The sequence below is a fragment of the Quercus suber genome, unplaced genomic scaffold, assembly GCF_002906115.3.
Source record: "Quercus suber isolate HL8 unplaced genomic scaffold, Cork oak 2.0 scaffold_299, whole genome shotgun sequence".
Taxonomy (NCBI): Eukaryota; Viridiplantae; Streptophyta; class Magnoliopsida; order Fagales; family Fagaceae; genus Quercus; species Quercus suber.
Genome location: NW_027069755.1, coordinates 489,455 through 509,465, shown reverse-complemented (window position 1 = coordinate 509,465; position 20,011 = coordinate 489,455). Strand labels below are relative to the sequence as shown.

The 20,011-nt window shown below is 33.6% G+C and overlaps 1 protein-coding gene across 5 annotated transcripts; it reads left to right on the top strand.

The window, feature by feature from the left end:
* The first annotated feature begins 1,555 nt into the window (after positions 1 to 1,555).
* On the top strand, positions 1,556 to 18,946 carry LOC112009318 (serine/threonine-protein kinase TOUSLED). Of its 5 annotated transcripts, none has more exons than XM_065782362.1 (17): positions 1,556 to 2,557; positions 3,715 to 3,804; positions 4,445 to 4,534; positions 5,432 to 5,638; positions 6,627 to 6,677; positions 7,113 to 7,220; positions 7,412 to 7,456; positions 10,547 to 10,659; positions 11,890 to 11,956; positions 15,153 to 15,219; positions 16,023 to 16,120; positions 16,248 to 16,427; positions 16,599 to 16,812; positions 16,932 to 17,196; positions 17,636 to 17,690; positions 18,047 to 18,208; positions 18,451 to 18,946. In XM_065782362.1, the coding sequence occupies exons 1-17, from the start codon at positions 2,264 to 2,266 to the stop codon at positions 18,544 to 18,546; spliced, it is 2,202 nt and encodes a 733-aa protein (XP_065638434.1). In that variant the 5' UTR covers positions 1,556 to 2,263; the 3' UTR covers positions 18,547 to 18,946. The 5 variants fall into 5 exon arrangements, with proteins under 5 accessions (XP_065638434.1, XP_065638432.1, XP_023897417.1 ...); XM_065782360.1 differs by having other exon boundaries at positions 6,624 to 6,677; XM_024041649.2 differs by having other exon boundaries at positions 1,557 to 2,557; positions 16,602 to 16,812.
* The last annotated feature ends 1,065 nt before the right edge of the window (positions 18,947 to 20,011 follow it).

The following is a 20,011-nucleotide window of genomic DNA, read 5'->3' as shown; positions in this document are numbered from 1 at the left end:
CTAACAAAGATGTTTAGGGTCAATATTTTTTAATGACAATTATATATATATATATATTTGTAAAAATAAAATCTATACTCAGATGATCTTGATAGAGCTTATATAGAACATATCATTGTCTTTGGTCTGCCCGATCGCCTGACTTGGTCTCAAAAAATGAGGTTGGTGAGGGCTGTTTGCTCATTTAAGTCTTTTTTCTCCATCTTGTCAAGGGCCTTGCAGCCTTCTTTTAGTGTGTCTATAGTATTCAAGGTTTAAATCACTCGTATCATGTTATAACTATCAAATTACAACAACAAAAAAAAAAAAAAATCTTTTCTCACCATATCAACCGATCCTTAGTGAAGCACAATCAACATTTAAGGCTGTCAAATTGGCTGTTTTTCACAAATTTTCCTTTATTTTTTGAAGGGGACTCTACTGATGTTATTAAAGCCCTACAGGATCTTCAGTCCTTCCCTCCTTGGTTCCTTATCCCTTTTCTCTATGAGTTGAAGGTTGCTCTTAGCTCTCTTTTATCATTAGAGTTTCTTTTTATGATTACAAGTATATAATTTTTTTGTTCCATAATTTGCCCCATTGATTGCACTTTGTAATAGGAATGAGCTTATTTCCATATTCTCTTGGATTTTCTCCCCTTAAGATTAAATCTCTCTATCTCATTTTCTTTTTTTATCATATTATTTTGAAAAAAAAAAAGTGAATAACTTTCTTATAACTACTTAGATTTTTATTATAAAAAAAGAAGTAGCAAACCCTCCTCACAAGCTTTCTCATTTTCTTTTGACAACTAAGATTTTAACAAATTCGACGTGTATTTTGCCTTTTGCTTTGTTTTTATTATTATTTTAAAGTAAAAGATAATTTTTTTTTTTATAGTATATAAAATTTAATTTTGTACAATAGATGAATAGAATAGAATAGATAAAATCCATTTTGTGCGAGAAATTAGAAAAGTATTAATTATTGATTGATGTACGTGTGGCGCAAGCATGTGGAATAACATCTAACCTGCGCGTGTAAGTTTGTGCAGTCACCAGTGGGTCCGTTTGGATTGAACTTATTGTTGTTAAAATTGAAAATTAAAAATATGTAAATAGTACTGCAAGACATATTTTTAAATATATAAACAGTAATACTACTAATACTACAGTATATAAACAGTATTTTTACGGTGAAAATTGTCTTCCATACAGTATATTTATGTGATTGTACTATTTATGCGTTGGGAAAAAAAAAAGAGAAAAAAGATAGAATCGCAGAGCTGGGTTTGGAAAACGTGGCATCCAAACCCACACACCATAAAAAAGAAGATAAAGGGGTCCCTGCCATCTCATCATACAAGCTCACTATTTGATTCATGGAACGAAAAATAAACGGTCAATGATGCAGCTGTTGACTTTTCTAACCCACAAAACTTTTGTCAAATTGTTTACAATTTTTTAATTTTTTATTTTCACTCATTATGTTTTCTATTTCCACAAGCACAAACTTAAAAAAATCACACATAAACATAGGATTCCCCATACGGGTTTAACAATCAATAATTCCCATAAGGGCATATTAACCAATAACGTGATCACCAAAACCTATTGTCCCAAACCCAAATTCCCAAATTGCAATCCCTAGATTTAGGGCACACCAATTTCACATCTTCCCTTTGAATCCAACTTACCTTTTTTTTTGCTCTTAGTACTACTCACACCCCACATTTCCATTTCTTTGTCTTTCCTTACCTTATTTTCTCTTCAAATCCGTAGCAACCAATTTCTTGCCAAAAAAAAAAGCAAAACACTCTCAACCAAATACGTCACCACCAAACCAAATTACACAACTTCACACACACACACACAAAAAAAAAAAAAAAACAAAAACTGAAAAAAAGGCCTCATTCAGTTTTCACTTCCCTCCTCTCCAAATTCCAATTCCAAATCCCTTCTCCACTCCTCATTCCCTTTGATTCATTCACTCCTCCCTTCCTTTACCCAAATCTCCAAACCCTAATTCTCTCTCAAAAGTGTTTTGGTTTTGTTGAGTTTACTTCCAAAAGGACTAAAACTGCTTTTGGTTTTTGTTTTGTTTTTGTTTTCGTTTTTTTGGTTCTGTTTTTGTGTGTATGTACTGAAAGTCTGAATCCCCAAAACAAACATTGTAGAAATTCTAGGGTTTACTTCAAATGCTCTGAAGAATCACTGTTTGTTCTTCTTCTTCTTCTCTCTCTCTCTCTCTCTCTCTCTCTCTCTCTCTCACACTAACAGTAGCAATGTCAGAGGACATGCTTCTACATTTCTCTTCCAACTCTTCCAACCAGTCCGACCAGTCCTTGCCTTCTAAAATGGCCAAACTCGAGGCTCGAATGATTGGCAAACCTTCCTCTGCCCCGCCGCCTCAGCAGCAGCAACAACCGGTTCTGCCGCCACAGCAACAGCAGCAGCAGCAGCAGCAGCAGCAGCAGCCCGCTTGGCAGTCTGTTTCTTCTGCGGCAACTGCAAAATTCGGAGGAGGAATTGACGGCTTGGCCGCCTCGTTGAGTTCGAGTGATTCCGACGACGACGATGTGAGATTCTTGACTCTATAGTCTAGTTCTAGAGCAATGTCTGTAGTTCTCGTTGGTGATTGAGTGAATACATTGAATTTGAATTGAACTTGCAGTTGATTAATTGATTGGAATTTGAATTTTTTAGGGATATATTATATGTACTGGTTATGTATTGATATATATTCAATCATTTAATGATTACAATGTTAGACAAGTTGGTACCAATAGTGTTGGATTTAGAGTTTAGACTACAGTCTTAGTTTTCGTATTACAATTGCATAATTTAGTGTTGTGAATCGATAAAATTGAACTAGGGTGTTTTGTCATTCACAATGATGGATCTAGTGACTATTTTATCCCTGCTAAGTATGATCTAGGACCCTGTTGCTGTTGCGAAGCATGTGTGTAGATATTGCACCAATCGATGAAATTATATGGATCTCAAGGTTTTGGATTGAGGGGCTTGTAGGATTGGAGTTTTGGCATCTTAGGATGCGTAAACCAGTTAACCCCGTTTATATCTTGAAAAAGCATCTTGCTAAAGGTTCAAAGTAACAAACTTTGCATGAGTATTTGAATTATACCGATAAAAAATATTTGTGGTAACTAAGCTTTCAATTATTAATTTACTGAATGTGCTATGGTTTATTTAAGGGTGATATGGATGATATTGATTGTGGAATTAACTTGTAATTTCTTGACATCATGTGCACAGCCATTTGCATTTATTGTCAACTGGTTCTGGTGGGTGGGGTTAGTTGTCCCATATATTTTACTGGCTAGAGGCAGAGTCCAAAGGCTCTTCTTTAGAAAGGTTCCCTATGTAATATAAAAATAAATTTTTTTTGAAATTTTAGGTTATGAGATGGTTCTATGCTTGCTTAGGAGTATGCCATAGTGACCTATGTGCGAATATGTTTGTAATCTTGTAGTTTTAGAAACTTTAATAATTTGTTTTCCTTTTTAAGTTAAAATTAATATGTAATTTCTTGGCAATCAATGTTGCATATTTTGTCATGTTGTTAATGTTTGTCATGTTTATGACTTGATTCACCATGCACATGGATATACATATATTCATAGGCATAAACATGTGTATATATTCATAAATACACTTGAATGAGTATATTACTGTTATGTTTTTTTCTGACTTTGATGGCATTGTTCTATGCCAGAATGGAGGGGAGTTTCTAATACTAGCCAACACACAAAAGCGCCAAAAACTCAAAGAAGACGATGATTCAAATGTTTTTGAACGTGTTGAGGTAGGTTCTTGTTTTGATGAGTTAATATGGTCGGAACTTTGCGATGATTGATTGTGTATCACTGCCTGTGATAAAAACATGCATGATCATTTGCATTTATGGGAATTCTTGTTTATGCGGTGGTTTCCTTACTTGCTTAGGGATGTGCCCATGTGTTTTGCAGATCTTGTTTTTAGAAGCATTATTAATTAGTTTTCCTTTTTATGTTAGAATTTTATATGTATTTTCACAGCAATAACTGCTGCAATGTTAATTATTTTATTCGTGGTCATAATTAGTTGCCAATGATTTGTACATAGTTTGTTTTTCTGTATATATTTTGTATTTTGCTACTTCATTCCTTGCACGAAGTGGCTTTGTTTAATAAACTTTTTTCTTACTTATGAAAAAAAAAAAAGTTGCCAATGAACTTTAGATAAAAAGGTACTTTCTCCTCCCACGAGAACAAGGTGGAGGGTGAAATTGTCAGTTCAAACCCTTTTAGACACATGTAACTTTATGATAAAAAAGAAAGCGTTTGTCACATTTGGTCTGCTGAAAGATATTATTTTTTGGTCAAATTTTATAATTTGTGGGCCACATATTAACAAATATGTGACTGTAAATTTCTGTTTTCTGACTGATAAAATTGACCTGTCAGAATGGAGGAAAGTTTCTAATACAAGCGAACACTCAAAAGCACCGTAAACCTCATGAAGATGATAACTCAACTGTTTTTGAAAATGTTGAGGTAGGTTCTTGTTTGATGAGTTAATTTGGTGGAAACTTTTGTATAGCTACTTTTTTTTTTTTGGTTGAGTAATGTGGCTTACTGCTTGTAGTTGCTTGTTTTGTAGCCTCTCTCCATGTGTGTGTGTGTGTGTGTGTGTGTCAACATTACCTCAAAGTTCTTAAACACACTCACTCACACATATGTGTGCACACGCACTCACATGCATATGTGCGCACATGTGCTCGCACACATACACGGAGGTGTAGTTTCAAAAATAGAAAGGTCACTTGAAACATTGCATATTAAAAAGATTGAAACCAATGTGGGGTAAAACTGAATTTAAATGGTAAATTGATAGTGGATGCATTAAATGTAAAATTAATGCCTTCAAAATTAAAGTGTCAAATGCTCCGTTGGTAGCTCTGTTTTGTGGTTCTTTATTTGATTGGTCTAGAGCATGGGGATTCACTAGTACTAGTTCTCTCCCTAAGGTTATAGAGTTGTTTTTCCTTTTTTACATAATTCTATTCTTGTGTATTTTTTAGGTTACTCTATGTCCTTTCTACATGGAGTAGCCTTTTTGCAATAAAACAAATCCTACTCATCAATATAAATAAATAAAGTGTCAAATGTACCCAAATAAGAAATACATTTATGGAATGCTAATTTTGGGACTGAGGCTTCATTGTTTGTTTTTATGGAATGCTAATGTGGATTGTTGAAGAAAGAGTATTCTGATTCTCCTTTCAAGGAGCAGGCCATGGCAAAAGCTTAGATGACCTGCAGGATGAGTTTTTGCAATTATACAAGCTCGCATGCATGCGGGCACGCACACACACACAAGCTTCCACTAAGTTTCTTGAAAGAAAATGGATTGCATACTAATGGGTAATGGGTGGGGAAAAAACCTTTCAGGCAATGGGTGATGGGAGGCAAATGGTTGTTGAAAATGTGGAGTCCAAGGCCAATTCTGATTTAAATAGAAAAAAACAAGGTCGTGGAAGGGGGCACTCTGTTTCAGGTCGGGGGCGTGGTTCTAGAGCGAATGATCAGACAAAATCACAGATTTCTTCTTCAACTTGTTCACCTTCAAATGGTCAGCTTGAGAACTCATATCATAAGGTATGATCATTGGTCTGAACTGTTTTTATATTAATTCCATATCTCTTCTGTAATTTTTGTCACCCCCAGCTTCATCTTATTGTTATTGATTTCATTATCTCGATTTTTTATTAATTAATTTGTAAGAGAAAATTACAAATTATCTGTATAATTTGAATGACAATTTGAACATTAATGATTTTGTTATGACTGGACATTGATTATGATTAAACCTATTAAAAAGGATTATTATTGGAGCACCAATTTTGCAATATCTTGTTCAACCAGATGATATTTACTTCATTGGCTGGTAATTACTTGTAATGAGACAATTTTTGGCTTTAGAGTTTGTTTGAAATTAAATTTATGTTACCAGATAAGTGAGAAAGCAGTAAAATATATACTGTTAATATGGATGCTGAAATTAACAGGATTGATATGTCTTGCTCTTGCAATTGAGAAACTCTTAGGTGGGTGGAAAATGCTTAGGAAAGTTTTTAAATTGGCCTCCTCTAGGTAGAATAGTAAGGGACGTTTTTCTGACTTTTGAAGATTATGGGAACTTTTTCCACCGCTCTCATGATTGATGTTGTGTTTGAGTAAAATAAAAGAAAGTGGATTAACATAGAAAGCAGCAGTTAGGTACTGAAAATGACAAGTATGGGGGTTGGTGTTTTCCATATGTCTTTGTGATCATTTTGGAGCCTCGATATGTGCAAGGAGATGAAAAGTGTGTATATGCTTATCTGAAAAGGACGTGGAATGTGTTAGATGTTGCTTGTACTGTGTTCTTATTTTTAGGGATGCTTGGTAGAAATTAACATTAAGTTTTTACCAATTACCTCTATAGTTTAAATGGTATTTCCTCCAACCACAAGAATGGTGGAGGGTGAGATTGTGGGTTCCAAAACCACTAAGCATGTGTCACTTACTAATAATAATAAAAAAAGAACATTAAATTTTGGCTGTTCATTTAATTGGCATTCCCTTTCCTCTCTTATTTTAGCAGGATGGCAAGCCGAAAGAGCAGTTTTGGAGTGAGAATCGCTCTCCATTAGAGGTTGGATGATGGGTCTTTGGTGTATTGTAATTGTTTTGGAATTATGTTTTAAGAATATGTTCTGCTGCTGTTTTGCCAAATAATATTAAATAAACCAAAAAGAAGGAAACTTTGTATGCGTACTACTTGAATTTTTTTTTTTTTTAATAATTATTTTAAAAGGAAGATTGCGTACTACTTGAATTTTTTTTTTTTTTTTAATAATTATTTTAAAAGGAAGAGCTGTCATTTATGCCAAGAACTTTGTTGCTCAATGGGCACCTCTTAGTGTTTTAAATGGAGACGTCTAGTGTTCAAATTTCCCCTTACCCAACTATCGAATTATCAAAAAAAGGAAGAGCTGTCATTTATTAGTATATCTCAGATGCAAAAAAGAAGAAGAAGAAGAAGATTTTTATCTCACTTTTCAATTAATTTTTTGTCAAATTAAATTAGGAGGAGGTTGCATCTTTACGAGCAAAAGTTGCAGCACTAGAGGAGGAATTGCGTAAATCACATCAAGAGGCAACTGATTATCAAAATCTTTGCCGCCAGTTAGAAAAGGTAGTATAATGGCAGTCAATAGTTGTGAAAAACTTACTATACATGTTATAGGGCAATACAATTTATATTTTAAGCTCGTACCAATTTTTTGACATTAGTCTTTTAGAATGCCTTTGTTATTTTGTGAGACTGTGATACAGCACCTTCTTTTTGTTTAATGAAGTTTCTTATTTAATTGTGATTTCTGGCAGGAATTGAAGGACCTCAAAGATCACGAACAGCAAATGAAGCCTAAGGTTTGTTTATTAAGGGCCTTGATTGTGAATTTTCAACTTCTAATTTTATATAGGATTCTCTTATTTTATGACCTTTCTCAGTTCAAAAATGGTGTTTTACATATTGTCAAACAATGTGGTTCATTTGGTTTCCAACAAAAACTAAAAGATGTGCACAAGATGAAGAGTGCAGTGACACCAAAATTTTGCTAAACTCTTACAGAAGAGCCATACTGGATTAGGTATGACAACAGTTGCACAAGTAAACTGAGAAGATATGAACATATGCATATTTTATATCAACTACAATGGTTGACACAGGGCAGATTTAGGAAATCTATCTATATATGCTTGTGTGTTGTGTGGGTTTCTGTTTAGGAAAATATGTGGATTTAGGTTTTAGAACACTAGAAAGAAGAGTTACGGTTCAAGAATGACTAGGATTTTGGTAGGTAACAGAATAGATTTGATTTAGGGTTGCAAAAGAGGTGAGAAGAAACTAAAATCAAATTTGTCCTCAATTTGTGAACAATGCATGTGAACAGTGTCGTTAGTATTGAGACTGAATATAAAAAAATAAGAGAGAGAAAAAAACATAATAAGAGTAATATGTCATAATGCTCAAAACAAAATATTTTTAATAATCAACTCCATATATTTGTGTATTATAATAATATGCTTACATAGATTCTAAATCTTAAATTTTTGTAATAGAATTAGAACTTCTACATTGACTAATAAACAGAATTGAAATATCCTAGAAATGAAACCCTTCCTCCTCCGTACTTTGTTGGATTGAAGTGCTGCTTTACTCTATCCGCCTTGTTTTTCTCTCTTACATTTGTTTGATCATTTTACTTTGAATTGATTGTACTTCTCTCTTAGTACACCGTCGGTGTACTAGGTCCTGTTTTTTTTTTTTTTCCTTTTTTTAATAAATTATTTCGTTACTTATCAAATTAAAAAAAAAAAAAATTTGAAGGCCCACAACTATAACTCACATCTGACAATTATAGAACCACGAAAGACCCTCTAATTTGGAAAAAAAAAACCCCAATAAAGTAAGAAAATAAAAAAACTAATTATGTAATTAATTACAATGGACTCTTATACTTGAGTTTTCCCTTAATTACAAGGATGCTTAGGTCAGTTGGCACCTCTTGGTCTCTCCAATGGAGAGGTAGTCTAGACTCCGAAGTTTGACCCCCCTCCCCCAACTTAATCCATCCGCACAATGGTTGCACCACAATGGTCAATGGTGTCATTTGCTTTATTATTTATTTTGGATAGATTTCACTCACTTTAATTTTCCTGAGTTCTTACTTTCCCTTTTTTCTTGTGAACATGCCTTCAGTTGTTGATATATTCATTCTACACATTTTTGGCTTGCAATTCTTTGGAGTGTTGGAAAAGGGGATTTGGTGGGCATCACAATGTGGATATTTGGGGTACTATACCTCTATGTGATATGTGGCTTCTTTGGAGAAAATGCAATAATTGCGCATTTGAAGGGATAGAGTGCTTACCCTCAGAAATGAAACTGTTATTATTTCCAATCTGTATGATTGGATGGCTGCTTTAAATAGTCATTCATTCTCTTCTATGCTGGATTTTTTGGACTTAAGTACTTTTCATTGACTCTTTGTCAATCCATGTAACTAGTGTACAGTGGTTGCGCTGTTTTTCTTCTCTTTTGAATAATATTTTCCAGTTACTTATCAAAAAAGATTCAGTACTTATACAAAAAAAAAAGTTCTTAGATTTAGTGTACCGAGATGAAACAAGCTTTCTGCTTCTATGCTTTGACCTAGATTATCTTACACCAAGAACGTAATGTGTTGATTTTTAATTGGGCTTATAGAATGCATAGAAAGTTACCATTTTTTTTCTTTAAAAAAAAAACCTTTTATGCATAAGACACAATGGTTTGTGATTGTTTAATTTCTAAGTAATTTTTTTGGATAAGTATGAATGCAATTCATTAGAAATTGAAAGCGTATACAGGAAGTATACAAAACTAAAAAGAAAACAGCAAAATGAAAAGGGAGAAAAAGAGAATGAAAAGAGATACAAGCCATGACATTAGCGGCAAAACTGTAAAGAGTCTAGAAACTCCATCAATGAGTACATAGAAAGAATAAATGACTTTGAATCCTATTCATAAAGAGTCTAGTAATCTTATTTACTATTCATCTGTAGTTGATGATGATGTGAAATTCAGTTATTGGGGAAAAGTATATCTACTTCTAATTCAATTGGGATAAACTATAGAAGAAATGAAGCTCTGTGTTGATTTTTTAATATATATATATATATATATATTTCTGGTGTCAAGCTAATATCTATGAATTGTCAACGACTCTAGAGAATGGTTAGAAGGATGGGAACTTTTCCTGTAAAAAGGAAATAAGCCTGAGATGGAAATGAAAACATCCAAATTATTTTTACTGAAAAAGCTCCAACCTTGATAGTTATTGAAGATCTGTTGATCTATAAGGGGCAGAGTTGAGCATAGAGTTAAGCTCATCCTTTTCATTTCCAGCCATGCAAGAAACTATAGGCAAGCATGCAATGATAATCTTAGTGTTTTCCATAAAACTTAAGATTATGATTGATTTGTTACATATTTAAATTAAATGCCTTTATTGATTTTTCCCGCATCGCTGTATTATGAAATGTATTTGGCTGATTCTTTGGAAAATTGCAACTAATATTGGCTGATGTATTTTACCATGAATCTTGTATTTTATGATTGTTTCTTTTCACACTTGAGGGATTTTTGAAGGAACAGCAATAAAGCTAGTTTGGTGGGACAAAATCATAAAATTCTATCCTGGGCATTGCTTCCTTCATTTAAAAAAACAAAGGCTTTCTAAAACATCTTAGAACAAGGTTTCTATATCTTCCATGGCTTTGAGACAAGATGCACCGTGTAAAGCAATGTCCACTAGTTGTTTTTTTTTTTTTTTTTTTTTTTGATAAGTGTAATGTCCACTAGTTACATATCAAAAAGAAAAAAGTAATGTCCACTAGTTATTTGGTTGGCACGTTCTTGTGACCGTAACTGATTTCGGTTTTCTCCTTGTATTTTTGTTGTCCACTCTTATGCAGAGAATCAAAATAATATCTGATCTACTGATATCTGTTTCAAAAGCTGAGAGACAAGAAGCTAGGATGAAGGTACGGCAGGACTCTTTGAGACTAGGCAATGTGGGCGTAATCAGGTACTACGTTAATTGATTTATGCTTCTAATAACTGTACATGGAATAGATTTGGAATGCCTTGTTTGGTGATAATGATGAGCGAGAGAGTATGAGAGAATTTTGTCAAAATGGAAAGTGAAAACTTGGTATTAATTATATATGATTGCAGAAAGAAATCAAAGAAAAATAAAAGCAATCATGTAAAATTATTTAGCCATCATTTTGTAGAGATTTGACTTTAATATTCATATTTTGGAAAATAATAATAATAATAATAATAATGAGTAGTACATGCTATATATTATATGCTTTGTTGCTGCCCCTCCACTTATTTTCCTTCCAATCTTTCTGGTTAATTTTTGTTCCCTAGAGGAGACCTCTGTCAGTTACGAATTGGGGTGAAGTTTACCAACAAAATTTGTGGTGATATTGTAGCTTGTAACTACATATATTTGTAATTTTAGCTCAACAGTGAATCGAAAGAGAGAAAGAAAAGATAAAGCCTAGGCAATTAAACCTAGGTTTCTTAATTGACAACCCCTAGGAAGGAGAAGGCAATCACGTGATGTAGATGCTTTTTTGCACAGGCTATTGTTAAATGTTTCCAAACAGGTAGCAGGATTCCTGACTAAACATAAAAGTAATTTGGAAAATCTGAAACCAAGTTGAAAACTACCAAAATAAAATAAATAAATAAAATAAAAAAAGAAAAGGAAGAAGATCCAAAACATAAAATGACTCATGGGCTTTTGGTGCAGTCCATTCCAGCAATTACCAGATTACCTCTAAAATAATAAAATTAAACTTTAAAAAAAAAAAAAAAATTGATAACGTAGGGAACTTTTTTAGAAAAGAGCCGTTTGGACTTCTAGCCAATGAAACCTTCGGGTACTGACCCCACCTGCCAAAATTAGTTGTTGAGTAATCTAGGGACATTCACCCTTGACGTGCTAAGCAGTTTGAAATTAGACCATATTCTTGAAATATTTTGATATATAAACTAGCTCCTCCTTGCTTCAATAATAGTGTGTGTATATATATATATATATTTTTTTTTTTCATATTGTTACTGTGTTAGAGAATGTTCATGTAGGCTTTTTCTTTTTTTGGGGAGGGGTGGGGGAGATTTCTTGCAGCCTTCAATGCTGAAGAAAGTCATTTTTCCAAAAAATTGGAACTTTCCTAATCTTTGCGCATATTTCCATCTTTTTCTTTATATCGGATTGATCATGTTCTCTTGTGGATTGCAGAGCTGGAACTGTCATATCGGAGACATGGGAAGAAGGGCAAGTGTTAAAAGATCTCAACTCTCATCTTGTATGTTTCTAGTCTTTACTTTTACTTCAATAAATTGGGTTACTTCTGAATTTTCTTCATGTGCCAATTTTGTTTGAATCCAATGACATCTCCACCCGATAAGAATTTGCTTTTTTAGTAAGTAAATAATTCATTAAGAAGGGGCAATAGGGAACCTTGTACATGGAAAGTATATAAGAAATAAACCAACAACTATCAATGAAAATTATAAAGATCAATCAGCTCAAGTAAATTTGAAAAAGAATACTGTTCTGTGGCTGTCATCCATTCATGTCAGGATCTTAAGAATAAGAGTTGGAGGGTTAGGTTGAACTCATGTTATGATTTCAATCCCATATGATTGAACTCATGTTATGATCATCTTTTGTGGTCACATTGAATAATTGATAGCGTTTTAATCCCGTGTGACGGCCAATAGCAACTTTTGTAACCTTTTTGCTATGTCTTTTTCATTTCCATAATTAGATCAATTAATTATTATTAATTTTTTTACATTTATGAGGGCCACTGAACCTTCTTCTTCTTTATTTATTTATTTTTATTTGCATAAGAAGTAATAGTTAAAATGTTATGTATTTGGTATTAAAAAAGTCATCTGGTCCAGGAAAATTATATAGGTGAAAACTCCAGATGCCTAGTTGTTATATTTACTCTTTTTCAAAGTTCTAAACATATTACTGAGAAAGTGCTAGTGACATCAACTGAATTTGCTTTAGCTTTATTTATAATCATAAGCCATATGTTGGAGTATTTATGAAATAGCATACAATAGTATGTGTGGATGTTTTCCATAATTAATTAAAGAAAGCATTAATCAGAGTATCAAGATGCTAGTTAGCTGCTAATAAAAGATGCAATGGTATTGGATTACGTGGAGATATGGAATGGTGTTGTACACTGGATTCCTATAATTGTGAGACCAGCTGACTAGCCTAAGAATGGGAGCTGGAAATGTTTTCCAATTTATTTGAATTGCCGAACTCAGCCAGGACTTATGTGGGTATGGAGGATAAGATGCACTGGCAACTGGATAAGAATGGTGCTTTAGTTTCCAATAGTTTTGTGAGGCTTTGAGAGGTGTTGCATCCTTAGGTTTCTTTGGAAGCCATTATGGAGGGAAAAAATTCCTACATAGATAGTGTCTTTTGTGTGGATTGCTGACTGGGGGTGAATTTCTTAGGTGGCGATCAGGTGAAAAGAGTGTTTCTGTGTTAGTGACAGAGCTCTAAGACCTTCTGGTGTAGAGTTTGGAAGGAAGGTTGTTCTTATTTGCTTAGTTTTTAAACAGCATTTCACGCATTTCAACACACTTTTTCACCCACACGTATTTCAAAAAACAATAAACAACAATTTTCAAACTACTCTACCAAACACCCCCACGTATTTATCCATAGAGGGACTCCAATCTCAGTTTGTGGGCTCTTTATTTTATTGGAGATCTTTGGATGTGAGTTGATCTCCAACAATTTGTGATATCATTGATTAATTGTATTCATATTTTGCTAAGGATCCTTTGGGTGTACATCCAGCATACACTATACACCATAAGTTCCTTTTGTATATTTCTCTTTCTCCTTCTTTTTTCCCTATAACAAATATGGTCTTATATGTAATTCTGGTTTAACCCTTTTTTTCAAATTGAATTATTTACTTACTAAAAAAATATATAATTCCCTAATGAAATTCCTACTTCATTGCGTTTCTATAAGAATGTCATCAACCCTTTTAACTGCCAAATTCTTGTTAGATTATGTTTTATGTTTTTTTTAATATATAAATCAGAATCTGTCATTTTGTCTTTGATTTATATATATATATATATATATAATTTACATAGTATTAGAATTCCATTAAAAAAGCCCAAAATAAAGCACTATCCTATTACATGGGGGTGTATGCTAAAGAATAGTGAAGAAAAAAAAGGGAACAAAGAAAGCAAGAAGATTAGAGGCTGTTTGGATGCTTTTTTTTTCATCATTCAATTTCCGTCACTCAATTTCCATCACTCATCACCCATCACTTAAAATACCTTACCTGTTTGGCACCATCACTCACTTGCTATCACTCAATATTTTTCACATTGTTTGTGGGTCCCATACCTGTCACTTGGTGCAACTTTCTTTTTCTTTTCTTTTCTTTTTTCTTTTTTTTTTTTTTTTTTTTTTTTTTGGGTATCACTGAACCCAGTGAAAAAAAAAAAAAAAAAAAAAGAAAAAGAAAAGAAGAAGAAGAAGAAGTGAACCCAAAAACCCAGCCAAAAAAAGAACCCAGTGAAAGAACCAAAAAAAAAAAAAAAACCCAAAAATGCAAACCCAGTGAAAAAAAAAGAAAGAAAGAAAGAAAGAACTGAACCCAGAAACCCTATGAAGAACAAAAGAAACCCAGCCAAAAAAAGAACCCAGTGAAAGAACCAAAAAAAAAAAAAAAAAGGAAACCTAGAAACCCAAACCCAGTGAAAAAAAAAAAAACCCAGCCAACGGAAACCAGTGAAAGAAGAAGAAAAAAAGAAAGAAAAAGAAAGAAAGAACCCAGCGGAGACCAATGAAAGAAGAAAGAAAAGTGGAGAAGAAAGAAAAAAAAAAATTTGGTCAAAAGTTGCGGCTGACCTGATAGTGAGTCTCTCTATGTGCGTTTAATTACAAAATTTTCATTGAGTTATGAGTTATGGAAATTGAAAACAGGCAAAATGTGTTTTCAGTTTCCATAACTCATAACTCAAAAATCAGAGAATTAAGTGATGGAAACAGAGTCATGGAAACAAAGTTGTGACGGGCCAAACAGACTTCTAGCTATGGGTCCCACCATTTTTGAGTTATGAGTTATGGAAATAAAGATATGAGTTATGGAAATTGATGAACCAAACAGCCTCTTAACATCTAAAAGGTCATTTTTTGCTAATCGTGGAGAAATTGAAGGAATTGGAAGTTCACTTGTATAACTTAGATTACTAGGAATATCTGAGGGGGGAATTCTCTTATTAGGAAACTGTTGATATGGTTCTCAGCTTGCAGAACACTATGACACGTTTTACATAAGTGCTTTTCAGCAATTTGTTATTATCTGCTGTTATTGAAAAGCCCCATTGTCACAGAATTGCTGCCCAAAATTCCATTTATTTTCAGTTTCATTAAAAATATGAATCCAAGCTAATAATTTGTAGAAGACATTATAATAACACGGTTATGCCTTTTACTAGAGACACTTACTTGAAGCTAAGGAGGCTATTGAGCGGCAGCGGAAATCATTGAAGAAAAGACAGTCTGGTAAAATTTTGTCATTTTGAAATTTTACAATTCCTACTTCCCCATTGTTCTGGTACTACTTGTGGCGAGTCTATGATCCAGTACTATTTTAACAGTCTCTTGGGTCTATATTATCATTTGGACATGTGCTTATTCATTTAAGCTACCTTGGTAATTCCCCTCTTGTCCCTTCTCTCACATAGTTAGTATCTGCACCAAGCTGGCTTGTGCATGCCTGTACCAACTACCATCTAGGTAGAAACAATTACTTTTGTGGTTGCTCGTGTTCTTAGAATTGGTACTTCTAAAGTTTTTCCTCTTCTCTCCCTTTGTTGATGGTCTTTTCTGGCCTGTAAGCATTGATCCTGTTGTAGCTCAAATGGCACCTCCCTCCCCTTGAAAGAGCAAGGTGAAGGTGAAGTCATGGGTTCAAGATACCATTAGGTGTGAGTGTAATTTACCAATATAAAAACAACAGTATTGATCATGTTGTATTGCCTTGAGTGACAATTCTATCCTGGTGTATATACGGACAGATGATTGGCTCTTTCACCATTTGAATTGGTTTGCTTGTCTGCTTTTTTGGTCATACATATAGCTGTGTATGTCAAACCCTTTTTTCTCTCCCCTTCCTAGACTGATCAATCCTCTAACTCCTTAAAGGGAGTTGTTGGTTCATACTTTAAATTAAATTACCCCTTGATACATATTTTTACACACACATCACCCACACCCACACCCACATACACAATAGTCATTATCTTCATACAGCTTTGTCATTTGGCGACTTTCGGAGTGCTAATGCAAGTTTACGGTTCTTGAAGATAAGGGAGACACAGTTGATACTGAAACTGGAATACAAGAAGAAGATTTTCTTATCCAAGACGAGATCTATAAATCCCGTATAGCCAGCATCAAACGTGTAAGATCAATTGTTAAAGTACAACTGATTTGGTTATTCCATTTCACCTCTGTTATGAGTAATGATTGCGAAGATTTTGTTTAATATACATGTACATCCATTGTCATTGAGATTGGATTTTCTGTAGGAGGAGGAAGTTATAATTCGTGAGAGGGATCGCTATGAACTGGAGAAGGGAAGGCTCATACGGGAAATGAAACGCATAAGAGATGAGGATGGTTCTCGTTTTAATAACTTTCAGATTCTTAACCATAGATATGCCCTTCTAAACCTTCTTGGGAAGGGAGGATTCAGCGAGGTTTACAAGGTCAGAACTTTGCTGAATCATTATGATATTTGATAAAATTTAAATATTTTCCACCAAAAATTGTACCAGCCTTCTGGTTAACTCAAACAAAAGTCTAGATCATTCCTTTGCCTGTAGTGGCAATTGTAAAGATAAACCTTTTTGCAGTGATTTGAAGTAAGAAATTTCCAGCAGGCTTATGACTTGGTAGAGCATAGATACGTTGCCTGTAAGCTTCATGGTTTGAATGCTCAGTGGAGTGAAGAGAAGAAGCAAAGTTACATACGACATGCAATACGGGAGTACAATATTCACAAGACGCTGGTGCATCATCATATTGTTAGGCTTTGGGACATTTTTGAGATAGATCAGAATACATTCTGCACCATCTTAGAGTACTGTAGTGGTACGTAGAGGTCCTCACTATTTTATCTATCTGGTGGTCCTAGCTTTGGTCATGGGCATGAATTTGAATTTGCCTCACCTCACCCCCTTTTCTCTATTATTTTTGCTTATTTTTCTCAGGGAAAGATCTTGATGCTGTTCTTAAAGCAACACCTGTTTTACCTGAGAGGGAAGCTAGGATAATTATTGTACAGATATTTCAAGGCCTTGTATACTTGAACAAAAGAACACAGAAAATTATCCATTATGATTTGAAGCCTGGAAATGTTCTATTTGATGAGCTTGGTGTTGCAAAAGTGACTGATTTTGGTCTTAGCAAGATTGTGGAAGAAGATGTTGGATCCCAGGGTATGGAACTTACATCACAGGGAGCTGGAACATATTGGTGAGTGATGCATATCTGCATCTATGCTTGCTTTTATTATTTGAATTGTGTTACTCTTCTGTTTGAAGTAATGCACATCAATAACTGACAAACTCTCCTGCTTCTGATGCAACGTCTTCACTTGCGTTAGCCAGGTTTAAGAACTACCTTCTTTACTGTCTGACTGTGGTTGAGCTGTGGGTGTGTTTGTTTGTTTGTTTGTTTTGTTTTTGTTGTTGTTGTTGTTGTTGACTAGAAGATGAATGTCATTAACAAATGTTTGTTAGTAATCATTCTTATTAGTTTGGGGGAAGGGTTTGAACAGGAATCATTTTTAGGTTATTTTAAGCTTGTTGCGTGTTGTGAATTGGTTTACATCTTTCATTTACTCCATGACATCGTTTTTTGCTATTTGGATAAGGGTGTAATGCTTACCAATTATTCTTTTTGTTACCTGTAGGTATTTGCCTCCCGAGTGCTTTGAGCTTAGTAAGACACCTCTCATATCATCGAAGGTGAAGGATTTTCTGAATTGCATATTTCCTTATGATTCATACAGTGGAGATCAAATGCCTTTCCTAGCCTCTGAGTTCTACTCTTTTTTTTTTTTAAATAATCTTAAATTTCTTTTTGGTCTATGAGTATTTTGGTCTCTTAATTGACTAATTGTTAGTCTAATCTGGACAACAGGACAAGTGCTTTCAAAGAAGCTCTTTATTAGTTGGTTAGTTCACCTGAAGTGTTTATACTTGACAGGGTAGCTTATTAATGCATTTGGTTTCTAAACACAATTAAAACTGTCTCTCTTTCACCTTGTTTCTTCCTCACTTTGGTTTTGAGCTTTTTTAACATGACATCTCTTGGAAATCAGGTTGATGTTTGGTCTGCTGGAATTCTGTTTTACCAAATGCTTTTTGGCAGACGTCCTTTTGGGCATGACCAGACACAAGAACGAATACTACGTGAAGACACAATTATCAAAGCACGGAAAGTTGAATTCCCTTCTAGACCTGCTGTTTCAAATGAGGCAAAGGTGAGTTATGCCCTTTGATGAATCATTCGCTCAGTGCTGGGGAAAGAAAAGAAACAATCTTTTTGCTCAATCTATTAGTGAAATAATCATTTAGTGTTGGTTCAGCTGGAACTTACATGTTGAAACTTTTGTTACTCTAAATAGTTGGGAGGTTCAGTAACTTGACTTTACCATGGCAGACGAGAATGTAGGGAGAATTTGAGTAGCTTAATGATGGATTTTTGTATATCTTTTTTTCACAGGAATTAATTCGTCGATGTCTAACATATAACCAAGCTGAAAGGCCAGATGTTTTAGCTATTGCGCAAGATCCGTATCTCACATACTCAAAGAAGTAATACTGTATAGTCACAGATAAAGGGGCCGAAGAGCAGGAAGTTACAATGCCTCCTCCTTTGTTCAACGTTGAACAGAGCAATACCTGTATGGAATTTTGTATAGCTTATATAGGTTTAGTCATTACCAGATACTGGCTTTGTAGCTGACGGGTTCTCTCCCCTGCTCCAAAAGGTGTGGTGTCTGGGGGTTTTTGTGGTCTTGACCCTGTGAATTGTGATTTGATTTGATTAGGGTACAGGGTTATGACATTTCATTTGTTGTAATTTTCCTGCTCTTTGCTTAAATATTCTTCTCTTTTTCGGTTGCTTTTATATCTTGCTAATTGGACGGACGTTTTCCTTTTGGAATATAGAAAAAGAAAACAGATATCCCCAAAATGAGAAATGTGGGTTCAGCTCAGTGCATGGTTGTAAAATATGTTACTATGGCGTAAAACATCATATGTTTGCATTTTTTTTTCTTCAGAACAAGTTGGTTCAGTGCATGGTTGTAAAATATGTTACTATGGCGTAAAACATCATATGTTTGCATTTTTTTTTCTTCAGAACAAGTTGGTTTATTTTATGAAAATCAAATAAAATGAGAAGTTGTACCACTATAATGTACAACAGAATCATCTCTGTCAATATTTTTGGATCATGTTTTATTAAATTTATGTTAATAAAGAATTTATTTTTTGTTAATATTATATAACTCAATAACTTTTTTTTTTTTTTTATAAGCAATAAATTCTTGTTTGTCATTTGTAAAAAAAAAAAAAAAAAAAAACCTTCTAATCTGATTAATATTTAAAAAATTATATTCTATGCAATTTGTGTTAGTAAGATATTATTTAATATTTATTTATAAACATTGTATGCATAAAGTTAACACACACACACACATATATATATATAATTTATCCACACCAAGTTAGTCTTTACATAACTCAAAATAATTATTTTATCCAATTAATTTGTAAATTGTGAATTACCTTTACATCACTCAAAAAATACTGAGTGGTGTAATGTTGCATTAAGTTTCATCAAATATATACTGAATCTAACTCTAACCACATAATAATTATAGGAATAGTATGTTATTATGGCGTATATTTAAAAAAATAAAATAAAATTCCAAAGAGTTGTTTTTTGAGATGCTTCCAAAGAGCTGTTTAGATGCATTGTTTTGGTGGATTGGTGAATGCCATTAGCACATGTTATTATTAATAAATTAAAATTTTAAGAACATAAGTTGTTTTGTATTATTGAATACAATATAAACTTCTGTTTCTTGAGTACTTTTCATATGCAATGTTTGATAATAGTGAATTTAGTGTTGATACTTGATATATTACACGATTCATAGTTGCTGAGTGTGCAACCGTTGTGGTTTACACGGAGATATTCATGAATAAAGAATTAAAGCATACATACAAGTGTACAATCGTGGTATGAATTGTTATGTTTTTTTTTTTTTTTTTTT